The sequence below is a fragment of the Papaver somniferum genome, chromosome 4 (assembly GCF_003573695.1).
Source record: "Papaver somniferum cultivar HN1 chromosome 4, ASM357369v1, whole genome shotgun sequence".
Classification (NCBI taxonomy): domain Eukaryota; kingdom Viridiplantae; phylum Streptophyta; class Magnoliopsida; order Ranunculales; family Papaveraceae; genus Papaver; species Papaver somniferum.
In genome coordinates, this window is record NC_039361.1 from 106,787,818 (window position 1) to 106,800,990 (window position 13,173).

General features: G+C 35.4%; 1 protein-coding gene across 1 annotated transcript; it reads right to left on the minus strand.

Moving 5' to 3' along the window:
• Positions 1-9,783: 9,783 nt before the first annotated feature.
• On the minus strand, positions 9,784-12,799 carry LOC113276271 (RING-H2 finger protein ATL39-like). Its single transcript, XM_026525849.1, has 3 exons — positions 12,141-12,799; positions 10,409-10,506; positions 9,784-10,273 (listed from the first exon to the last, which is right to left on the minus strand). Exons 1-3 carry the CDS (start codon positions 12,297-12,299, stop codon positions 9,904-9,906), a joined length of 627 nt encoding a protein of 208 aa, XP_026381634.1. The 5' UTR covers positions 12,300-12,799; the 3' UTR covers positions 9,784-9,903.
• Between the last annotated feature and the right edge of the window lie 374 nt (positions 12,800-13,173).

Here is a 13,173-nt window from a genome sequence, read left to right on the forward strand (position 1 = left end):
TAATTTGATGGAAATATACCAACACCATGGAACATGGGAACGGAACCCTCCAAACCACAGAAGTCATGAATTTTGTTCTTATCATCATTTTCATGGACATACCACAAATGATTGCAGAAATAAAGAATTATTTTGAGAATGATAGATCAAGGAAAACTAAACGACTTTCTGGTAGGGCATCCGCAATCTCAACCATTACCACCACCACCAGAACATCACAAAGTGAATACGATGAAAAAGAAAGAAACATTCTTCATAGAAGTTGGTGCAAAAGCAAAAAATCTATTCTGTCACTCTATCGTACATTCATATAAGACAATTGAAGATTTTCATGATAATGTTTTGAGTAGAGTGTTCGCAAGAGATAATGATGGAAGAGAAATTATGAATATTGCGAAAATCTCGCCATAGAGGAATGGCAGAAACAGATCATTTCTTTTACTGCAGAAGAAATTCCCGAAGGAGAAGAGGTGCATGACAATCCATTGGTAATAAAATTAGAAATTAATCCAAAACCGAAAAAGATGAGGATGATGAAGCTGAAGATTCATGGGCAATCAATAGAATTCTAGTCGATACTGGAAGCTCTGTGAACATCTTATTTTATCATACTTATAAAACCATGGGTGGAAGAGATGATGATCTTATACCATCAACATATAAGATATATGGTTTTAATGGTACTGCTAACAAGCCTAAAGGGGAGGTTACTATGCAATTCCATTGAAGGGAATATCTTCTGAAATCTCATTCTGTGTCGTTGATGTAGAATCACCCTACAATGCATTAATTGGTCGACCTTGGCTACATGGGATTCTAGGTGTAGCTTCCACCAATGCATCAAATTCCCTCACCCCAATGGTGTAGGAATCATAAAGGGAGATTGGGTTGAAGGAAAGAGATGTTACGAAACTGAGATAGAATCTTGCGAAGGAAGAGCAAACAAGAAGGAAAACTGGCGACACAAAATCAAAGATGTACAAAGAAGTGAGAGGTTGATGGTGGATACAATCGAAAGAAAGGAGAAGAGATGTTGCGAAATTAATGCTAGCTCAGAATAAAAGATGAACATACCACTACCAAGGAAGCAGTAGCAGAAAATAATAAAGCAGAGGATGGCAAAGGTAATAAAAACAAGAAATGTATGAATGATTAAGTTGTTGCGATAATCTCGCAATAAGTAAAATTCTCAAAAATACATTTGATTGAACAACAAAATTGAGATTGCGAAATTCAGATACAATATATGATTTGCGAGACTCTCGCAGAGATAATGAATTTTACAGAAAATAATCAGAGAAGAATGACAAAAGAGAAAGAGGCGAACCTTTATGGCGTACACCCTAGTTCGCGAATACAATTTCGCAAGAGGCAAATGTAAGACCTAAAGTACGTCATATAAGGGGGTACCTGCATGACTCAGGGAAAGGCTACACCGCCACCGGAACCTGAGTCATGGAGATTTGGGGTCAATGAAGCCCATCCGGGAGAGGCACCTTGGATTCTCAACTTAAGCATATGACTTAGGTTGGGCGACTAAGGTAATAAGGACTCTCCCAAGGAGTGCAGATCTGATCAAGGCGCCGAGGTACACGGTTGAGTCAAGAGTGCCGGGGGCGTTTGAAGCGTCCTTGCCATTCTTGACAAGTCTTGGCTTATACTGCACTCGGCCTGAAGAAAACCCCACTTAGGGTGCAGTCTCGTAACCATAAGCCCTATAGGTAAAAGGGATAAGAGGCTGCGAAAACAACTGGTTGTTGTTAAGACTGGATGGGAGGAGCTAACCTTGTATGGTAGAAGTACGCCTCCTTGAAGGGGCAACCAGGGGGAGATAAGGGCGGCACCCTCCATTAGGGAGCTGATAAGTGTCTTAAGACGCAAATGTCATGAGGCTTTTTATTCGCAAGGATATTAAGGCTTGTCATATTTGTGCAACAATCCTGAAGAGGCAATAATACAAAAGAAAAAGATAAGACGAGATCAATGGGTTTTCGCATGAAAGTGCGAAGACGTCCTGCGATTTCGTCGCAAGACGGCAATGTCATGGGGCTTTATTTTCGCAAGAATATTTAGGCCTGTCATATTGTCGCAACATTCCTGAAGAGGCCATAATACAAAAGAAAAAGTTAAGGCAAGATCAATGGGTTTTTGCATGAAAGTGCAAGGACGTCCTGCGATTTTGTCGCAATGACAAGAGGTGGCATAATAAGACCTTTAATTAGGAAGGAAAATAAGACCACACAGGAATGAGATTTTGAAAAGAAACAAAATTCACTTCGCAAAAGGTTGAAATTATACAATAAGAAATTTTTTATGAAATCTCTCATTTGGATTCAAATAACAGAGGCAAGTATGGGAATGTATGAAATTAGAAAATGTTATTTGTCTCCATATGAGATATTTCAAAATTCAAGAATTAATGATTATATTGATTAACTGTATTGCAAAGAAGAATTGTTTTAATTTGCAGGTCAAAATGAAAGAAACACAAATATACAGAAAGAAGAAATAAATGTACAAGTATTACAAAGAATCAAAGAAAGAAGTAAAGACTATTTCTTGGTTAATCCTTCATTATCTTCATCAGACTTGTTTCCTTCTTCATCTGCGTCAGAATCTTCATCACCATCAGAACTTCCATCACTATCAGATTCTTCATCGTCAGCTTCGCTATCAGAGATAATCAAACTGGGAGTATTCTGTGGGATTTCTTCTAAAAGACAAGGATAATCAGAATGTGGGATATTATGATCATCACAAACCATTTGGATGGTTTGATTGCGAAAATGCATAGCGTCATTCTTAAAATTCGCAACGTGATCTTGATTTGATTCTTAATCTAGAATACTTGTCGTTGCGAGAAGAAAGATTCTTTGCGAGTTCCTCCTTTTCAGCTTCAAGTTCTTCAATCTTTTCACGATATTTATTTTCAGAATCTGCGAACAAAAGACAATCAATTATTAACTTGATGAAAATTCATAAGAAGCAAAAGATTAGTAAAGAAGAGCAATTAGCAACCTTCTCTGTCAGAAATCATATCTCTAATCAAGGCTGTATGTTCAACTTGGAGACTAACATTTACGCCTAAATCTTTTCTAGCATCATCTAAAATTTTCGCAGCCCAGACAAATTCATCCTCACTACTTATGAGAAGACGAGAACGAATTTGATTTTCCCTTTCGCAGAGTTCAATATTCTTGCGGTTAGCTTCATCTCGTCAAGTTGAACTTCAAGGAGAGCCTCTTGGAATTTCGCCAAAGCCTTGGCACCTTGATCAGAGATACGATCCTTATCATCTATGAGACCGCTAATTTTGGTTCTTAACTCATTGGTTTTCTCTTTGGAATCAATAAGGAGACGCTTAAATCTGTTGGCTAAGCCTAAACTGGATCTATGATCAATTTCTAAGAGGCGAAATTTCGATCTAAGTTCATTTAGAGAAAGAGATGAAATTCTATCATTTGAGAAGCTATTTAAGGAATTGTTAAGACGTTCAAGAAGGGTATCATTATCCAAGGCATTAGGAAATGAGCGAAGAAGGGTAGCTTCATCAGAAAGACCATAAATGTCTGCAAAAAGGATCATTTAAATAAGATAAAACAACAGGATGAATGAATAAAGAGAAAGAGAAAAGTAACATACCGTAAAGCTGATTGTTAGCTTGTTGAAGACTAGAAATTTTGTTCTTACACGAGGAAGAATCAATTTCTAATTGTCTATTTTTCTCGCGAAGACCTTTAACTTCAGCTTCTAATTCTTCATTCTTTTTGCGAAATTGAAGATTCTTCTTTTCAAGATTTTCGCGTCTTCTCTCTAGATCTGAGGCAACAACAAAAGAAGCTTTTCCATCCTGCGAAAATATATAAAAAATATTAATATAGAAAGAGATTTTGAGTTATAACAATGAATAATAAGTAAAAGGATAAAAGTATACCAGACTATTGAGAGAATGCAAGAAGTCGGGAGTCACTGATATAGAAACTCCACGAAGAGAGCTATCACCATCTAGTAAAGGGACATCACAAAGGGTAGCGAGAGCTTTGAAGGTATTTGCGAATTGGATATCTCCCATTCCTTTTAGAGAATCAGAAAAGAGACCAGATAACTTAGCCATAGAAGATTCAGGTGGAGAATCTTCACTTGCAGCAATATCATCGTTGTCCTCATCACCCTTATCACTTTCATAATTTTCATGAGGAGGAATATTTTAAGGGGAAGAAGAACGAACTTTCCTTTTCTTTGGAGGAGGACCAGTTGATTTTTCCTTTCGAAGAGTACCTTTACCTTTATCACCAATCTTCGCAGCATCAACAGATTCTTCTACTTCAGCAATAATCTTCACACACAGATAGAAATAAGAAATGGAAGCATGGAAGTAACAGTACTATTTAAAATCATAAGAGAAAATTTCTTACCTCATCTGTGTATGAGCGAAGAGCTAACAGAGTACTAGATTTCCCAGTCCTGTTATAACTATCTTTCAGTTTTTGGATCTGCGGAATGTCGCAAGAGTTAGCGAACAGAATAGAAAAAATCAATAAATAAATATAAAATGAGTTAAAGGGGAGAAACATACCTCTTTCTCCTTCTCGGGCCAAGAGAAAACCCAAGGTTGATATGCAAAGAGATTCGCAGGAAGAACGTTTGATCCAGCAATGTAGAGTCCCTTTAGCATTAAAGGAAAAACACACCATTTATCATCTTTGGATTGGCGAGGAGTTGTGTTTTTACCAGAATGCCAGTCAATATCTTGCATAAGAATTTTGGCTTCATCAATATTATCTTTCCTTTTTAATCGAATACCCCAGCGAGTATTCTCTTTCTTCATGGAGATAAGTTCGTAGTTCTCAAAGAAATTCGCCATTGTATACTTCTCAGCAACTATCTCTAGGTTTGCGAATTTTGGATCCCTAAGTTCTTTGGAGTAAAGAGATCCTTTACCAGCACCACGATTAGCGAACACTAGCATCAGACGGATGCAGTCCCCACTTAGTTGTAAAGAGGAACAGGGAGACCCGCGAGAATCTTACCTAGCGAAATTATGATTGATTGATCATCACAATATTGATCAGAGAAAAGCTTGACAGAAATAATTGATTTGGCATTCTCACCAGGAATGGTGGAGAGTGTGAAACCTTTATCAGCAAGATCTTTTTGGACATCTTGTAAATTATTCTCATATCTACGACCACTTGGACCCATGTTTGAATATAAAGTATGGGAATGTATGGAAAGTAAAAGGATTGAAGGAAGAAAAAATTACAGCAGCAGAATTTGCAGAAGAATAACAGAGTTGCAGAGATGAGAGAATAAAAATATAAGAGAAAGTAAAAATAAAAGTGGAAAAAGGGGGTAAGAAGAGTATATAAAGAAGATTTTTTACTCGAAGAAATAAACACCATTAAGACGAAGAGACGTGAGCGGTTGAAAAGTAGCGGTTACAGAAGACGTGCCAAGAAATAAATGGAAGAGAGAGTACGTGTGATAAATATGGAATATGAAAAGATAAGCAGCTGCGACATTTCTCAAATCATTCTCTACTTTGCAGAGAAGATATGAGAAGAGGCAAGATGTAGGATCAGAATTTCGTAATCTCAATATTTCAGCGAAGTTATCAATGACACAACATAACAGCGTCGCAGAACAGTTTCAGAAATGATAGAATAAATGACGTCATCTAAGGTCACGAGAAAGATGTGACAGTCTTACGAAGATTAGAGAGTTTGCGAAATTAACATCTGTAAGGTTGCGAGAATGTCGCAAACCATATCCGAAAGTAAAGGACAGATTAGCTGTCATCCACTATGTATTTCCTTATAAATAGTCATTCGAGTTGTAAAGAAAGAGAGAGATCTTTTTTGAGTAGGAAACAAGTAAATAGGAGAGAGAAAGTTCAGAGCAGAAATCATTCTTGACTTCTTTATCTTTCTTGTAAGAACATTCAAAATTTAATCGATAAAATTGAGAGTGTAAACCTAAAAATAAGCTGATCAACAATGAAATCATATGAAGGGTGTAGTGTAGGATTTCCTGCAACTACATCTGGTGTCTGTGTTATTTCTTTTCCGCATTATATTTTGTTATATAATTGAAATATCACAGGTTGTGCGTTAAGATCAATCAATTAAAATATCCAACCTTTGGTTGTTGATTTATATTGATTGACACTTGAACATTGGTCTTTGGTACCGTTCAAGTAACTCCTCTTATAATCAATCGGGCTCGCAAATTTCTATTTGCTGATTGCGGATTGAATTAAGAGTTAGAGATATTAAACTTTTTGATATACTTTACTCTAGATTGAGTCTGACTGTCTAGTTGATTCTCTAGAAAGTGTATTGGAGTAAGTCCTCTCAGATTTCCAAACGAATTGTTGGGTGTGGTTGTTAGACCCCCCGCATTTTTAATTGGTGTCAGAGCAGACAAACACGTTAAAGACCTTATAATTCTGTGTTTGTAACGATCTGATTATGGATGAGTCTATCTCTCATAACGTACCAGGTCAGATATTACCAGAGGTTTTTCAAAGCTTGGATTCACCTGAGAGAACGGTCACATCTATTAGCTCATTGATTTGTGGGACAAAATTTAAAACCAATTAGCTCAATCAATTTGGGACGGAGGGAGTAGTATTTATTTTTTAAATGGTTTTGACCCTTGGACAGTGACGGAGCCAGATATTTTCTCAAGTAGAGCAAATTCACATAGTAAAATTCGGCAATATCAGTGTGTAAGCAGTCGTAGGCCGCACAATTTTTTTTTTTTTGCATATTAATTGATTTTGTATCAATTTTTAAGTAAAGACCTAAGTTATAAAATATTTTAATTAAACTAGAGAAAGTAATTCACATTGCTTTTCAGATTTATGCGTGTATTTGATGCATTTTTAGTCAAATTCCCAAGACCCCACTTGTCTCCATTTTCCTCCGTCCCCGCTTTAGGAATTGTCCTTTTTTATCGGAAGAGACTAATAATACGACTCATGTAATAGTCAAACATGCAGTAGGAAATGCTTGGAGTATAGATTGGAATACTACCTTGCCTCAGTGTCTTAGGGATTGTATTCAATCAGACCTATCTTTTTCTTAATTAATTAAATTCATCCTTTCGTATTTAAAAAAAAAAGAAGTTCATTTATTGAAACCCTAGTACCCCTCCCTTCTACTATTAATATGAAAATCTAATTAAGAAACGATGAATTTTGTTTTGTTTTGATGCTAGTTACTCATGTAAAAGTTGGTTTCTGAATGTCAAAAATCTTCCATAGAAATTAACCCATTGAATTCAAAACCCAACATGAATAACTTTATTTTTCATCAATAGCTGCTAGTGCCTTACTGCGAGTTGGAATTTTTTAGTTTTTGGAAGATAAAAACATTTTTTTTCATCGGAATTTTATCTTTCTTTTTAATAGTAATATAATGCTTTTGTTCAGATTTTCACGAAGACAATCCGGCAAATATCTTCGTGAATGTTTACACAAAGGAAGCCTATGAACATATTTCTATAACTATACGAAGTTAGAAGAACCGGACTCGGAAGCCTATAAACATATTTCTAATGAGTGTAAGCATTAATATGAACAAATTACATATTCTGAACCGTTGGCAATGTTGGAAATTTCAGGTTGCTAGGCACAATTTGGTAAAGTTGCACAATTTATGTCACGGAACAGATTTTGGATCACATACTCATCAAATCCAAAAGTTCAAAAGTCTGGCCATTTTCAATTTACCTTGTATTATAAGGCAGTTGGCCTCTTTAGAACCTTCCTAATTTGAAGCCTATAGGTTTTATTTGAGGCTTACCATTAGAAGACAAAAAAGAATATTTTGAAGTAACATGAAATACCCCTTGTTGGTACATGAACAATGATACCCTTTAGCAGGACTTGGGTGCCCCCAAAGGGGAAGGAAATCCAACATGAGGAGGACTTGGGGACTAAGGCCCAAGTCCAATAAGAAAATGCCCATGAGACAAAAGGGACAAGGAAGAGATTAATGGAGAAGAAGAAGGTTATATTAGAGAAGGAATGACATTAGTGGTAATTAAGGAGGTTTAGGACATGTGGCATGATGTCATAAAAGGAAGGGCTTTTGAAAAGTCTATATAATAAAGGACAAGGTACAATGGAAAACAAGTTCTCTCTTACCATTCCTAGAAAGTGTTGTCATTAGGTGCGACTAGGACGGGTAGAACCAAAATGAAATTCCACCCTCAACACGCCTTATCTAAGTATTTTAATTAATGGCTAATTTTCCCTTGATTAATTAGTGTTAATTCGATTTAACAAATGTTTAATCTTGTTAACTCAGAAATCAACTAATGTTAATAATCACCAAACATGAATTTTTTTTGATTTTTTTGTAAAATCATCAACCAAGAACCGGTCGATGTTTATGCTCTTATAGGCCGATTCTGGTTGATGTTCATTATTCATGAAGAAAACTCAGAATCGGTAGATACTAATTAGTACATAGACCGATTATAGCTTCCAAAATAAAAAATATATATTTCTTTATCCAGAATCGGTCGATATGAACCTTCACATCAACCAATTATCAGCAGGTGTTGAAAAACATCAAACATATTCATATCCATCTTCAAATTGAGTATGAATTCATACTCATTTTCAACCGAGTATGAAATCATACTCATTTTCAAAATTGGGTGTAAAATCATACTCACTTTCAATCCGGGTATAAAATTGTTTTCATTTCAAATAAAATTTTTATACTCGAACTGCAATTGAGTGCACATCACTCGACAACGAGTATGATTTCATACTCGTTTTACGATCGAGTAGTAACTGAAGAAAAAAATGGGTTAACCTGCAAAATCGGTATTTATAAGAAATCAAAGGTTATACAATCGGTTTATGTGAACATTCACATAACCCAATTATAGAAAGAAAAAAACATATAGAAAACCTGGTATTTCTCCCATACCAGAATCGGGCGATATTGGCATGGACATCAACTGATCCTGATTAAATTTTCTTCAACCAGATAACACATGCAGAATAATCGGTTGACGTGGTCATGAACATAGAGCTATTATTATAGGAATCGGTCAATATGGACATGGACGTCGACCGATTATGGTCAAACACAGAAACCCAAGAGTGTTTGTAATTTTCAATTTTGAATGGGGAAGTCAATCACTAGTATAACTAAGAGTAATGGGTTGCAATCGGCGATGTTTAGTTTGATTATTTTGCAAAAACAAGGTGATGAAATTTCCTTTAAAACGATCGATGTAGTTAGAATCAATTAATGAAATCAGGTTTTAATTTTAGTTTGTGAGGGAAATGATTTGAATGAGTTTTAATTTTAATAGGATTTGAATAGATATAAAATCCAGATGGATAAGGCTTAGAATTAGGTTTTAATAGTGAGGGCAACTTAGTACTTTTACTTAGTTTAGACACCCCTTATCTCTTTAGTGTTGGTGGGTGAAGAAAATTGTGCGCCTCAAATAATTTCTATAGGCCTCAAACTAGGAAGGCTTTAGAGAACTCTTAACGGGTCGTGTTACATGGCAATTTATGAAATTCGACAGATTAAACAAACAATGGGGATGCAAGAGTTATTAACCTAGTATATATACATAAAGATGATAATCATAATACAGATATACTTGCTTAAACCTTCAAAGAATGCTCTCAATTCATCTGTATTCTTTAGATAAGAATACAGATATACAGACCCAACCTACAAACTACAAGCAATTTTTAATTTCACTTTACAAACACTGGAAATATTGATATAAGCTAGCTAACTCTAACAGAACATATATTAAATTCATCGTGTAATCAATCAGAAACATATCTCTGTGAAAATCGAAATCAAACCAGTCAAATCTATCTTTACATGAACATTTCAGAAACAAATTTACAGCAGGTTATCTCCTGGTTTCTACGACTTCAATTGAATACGTAGTAGTAGTGTCAGAATTTCGCGGTATAGGTTCTCTAAGACCTTGATTACTTGAATTACTGTTTGAATGTGCACGATAATAAGGATGACTCCATTGTTGAGGATGAGAATAATCGTTAATCACATGAGAACCATCTACAGATTGGATAAGTAAACCGAACCTTGGTGATATTGCAGGTTTTGATGATGATTCTTGTAACGAGATACGGCAAACTGGACAAGTTGATTGTTTTTCTAACCACACGTCAATGCATGAAAGATGAAAATTGTGGTTACATTTTGGCATTATCCGTAGTATCTCTTTCTCTTCATAGTCTCCTAAACATATTGAACACCTGACAGAGAAAAATACATACAAAGAATATCATGAGGAAAAATATAAAGCAACAATCAGTGTCAAACGACACCAAAACCCCAGGTAGCTAGAATAACAAACCAACACAAACGAGAAGTGAGAGAAAGTCACATACTGAGCATCTTCTGCAGATTGGAAATCTGCGCGGTTGAACTTCATTGTGGGCAGTGAAGCAACAGCAACTGGTTCCAGGCCAGTAATCCTATGCTCTGGCTGTAAACATATTTCAGAAATCAAAAGACAGTACCAATACGAGCTTCCAGATATGTGCATTTGGTAAATATGAGGGAAACAAAAGTACTTAATAATGAGATCTCATTCAGAGAGAATGTACAAGCTGTGAATGAAATTAGGATCATAGTTATTTGAAACAGCAACAGCACTGCCATCTCTTTTATTATCCTATTCACATCTAATATGGAATTTGGCGAAACATAACCACTGTCTTGTACAATTATCATTATTTCCACACGACTGTCACAGATAACCTAAAACCACTAAGAACATGAGCTGGCTAAGCTAATCACATCAACAGAGAGACAAATAAGAAGAAGGGATATACCCCCTCTTCTGCACAAGCCAGTCACTTGCAAAGATACGAGTTTCACAACTCTCATGCGCCAATAATGAGCATAGATTCCAACCATGGCAAATCAGTCAATCAGATCCTGTTTATGAGAGAGGGCAATAGACTACAAAAGAAACAAAAGAGACCTATCGTCTCTAATCTCTAGCAAATGACGAAAAGAAACTCCGCCTAATTAGTGATCCTAGCACATTTATGAGAGCAGCAGTTTATCTTTTTCTTAATGTGGAAAGCAAAAAGTACGGCCAAAGACGACCTTCAGAAAAGGGATATCATTAAAAACCTGCCACGGGCTATCATCTTGTGTCAACTATCTATGTATTGCTACTCGTAGGATCTTCTACAAGCTCTGTGCACAAACTTCCACTTTGATAATTCAGAAGACCACTATGTTGAAGGAAAACCCAAAAAAGCTCAAAGGGAATCATCCGTAAAAACATCTCCAAACTTAATAAATTGCTCTCCCTAGATGCCCGTAAATCCAACCCAGTTCTTCCTTAACCTTACAAGTTACAGCCAAATTGCTCTCAGTAGAGATCTCTTTTCAGGTATTTCCCTTTTGCACAAATCCCATTTTAACTTTTCAAGCATACATGCCTTTTTCTATAATCTTTAAAAGTAAGATTCGTACTCTGATCAAAAGTATGACATGTAATCCCCCACTTCTTCCTAATAATTTTTCATTCTTTTTCAGAAGTCAAGTACAATACTTGACATACATTGCCTTCCCATAAATAGAAATACAAGAAGCATACACAGAATACCCCAAAAGCAAAACTTTTCTTTCTCACCTACCATCACTAAACCAAACTTAAAAATCGAAGTCCCGAAATTCAATCAGGCTTTCCTTCAATTCAAATCTTTTACATGACATAACCTTTGACATCTCCCATCATCTTACTAATTGCATTCAGTACTGCCTTTGAATCAAATTCCTTCAATGAACTAGAACTAGTCAAGGATTGATCAAGTTTGCAACTTCGCTAAGCATCTAAATCAAATCCAAATCAGTTCAACTCAAGAATTGATTATTTAAACAATGGAACATGCGACATCTAGTTACATAATTGTTCTACCATAATGCTTCTCACTTCAATTTCAGAATCAAAAAGTGATTCTTACATCAAACAGATACTGGGCAAAAAAAAAAGAAACATCCAAATCTAAAATATCAAAAAAACACTAAAGAGAGTAACTAAACACAAAATCATTAACAAAAAGGAAGACCCATTTCAAATTGAATGAACAAAAAAAGTCTTACCTGTTCAAGATCAGTTCTAGAGTCCATCTCAAAAACAGGTCTAGAATCAGCAGCTCTAAGTCTTCCACAAATCAATCTTGTACAAACAAAAACTATAAAAGTAGCACTCATTCCAAACCCAATAATTGTTGTAATCAAATTCATCCCTGAACCAAGCATCTTTGCAAACCCCACTTCAGAATAGATAGATAGAGATACAGGCAGCTAAAGAAGGAAACAGAAAGAACCCAGAGTCAGAAAATAGAATTTCTTCAAGAAGAAGTACTCATTTTTATTTTTATTTTAGAATCTAAATCCCTTTGGATCCACTCAAACTTAAGATATTGATATTAGAAACACTTCTGTTTGCTCCTATTGGAATCACATTCTGATTGATAAAGGGTCTTACTCAGAATGGGTCCCATATTGATTATAAATCTATGGATTCTACTTTTTAGACATAATGGGGTAACAAAAATTATTGATTGGGGTAAATTGAAAAAAAAGATCTAGACTTTAAGAAGATTCTGTTGTTTGTTGTTGTTGTTGTTGTTTGATCACACAGCAAATGAAGTTACTAATGATCATGTCTATGCTGGGTCTGAGTATTTCATGACTTCTTTAGTTTTGGATAAGAAGGTGTTAAGGTGGAGACATCAACCCTATATATTAATAGGCTTTTTATTGTGTTTACTTCTAGACAGCTCAAAGGGATAGACAGTGATGAGAAGAACAAGTACTTGTGTATTGACAAAAGACATGTTCTCTCATATTTGTTTTTAAGATTTTCTTTTTTCTTTTCATTATCCATTTATTTCAGTGGAAAATGATTTTTAACTGAAAATTTAACTACCTTTTTAGTCAGTTTAGATATGATCCAAGTAGGATCCAAAGTAGACTAATAGTACTAGAATAGTTGAATGATAGTACAGTTTAGGGATAGTGGGTCTTGTAGTTGCAGTCCTTTCCTACAAACAAGGAAGTTAAGGGATAGCATTAGAAAGGCTAGTGGTGGTTCATTTGGAGAATCTGCAGTCCTTTCATTTTACTAATA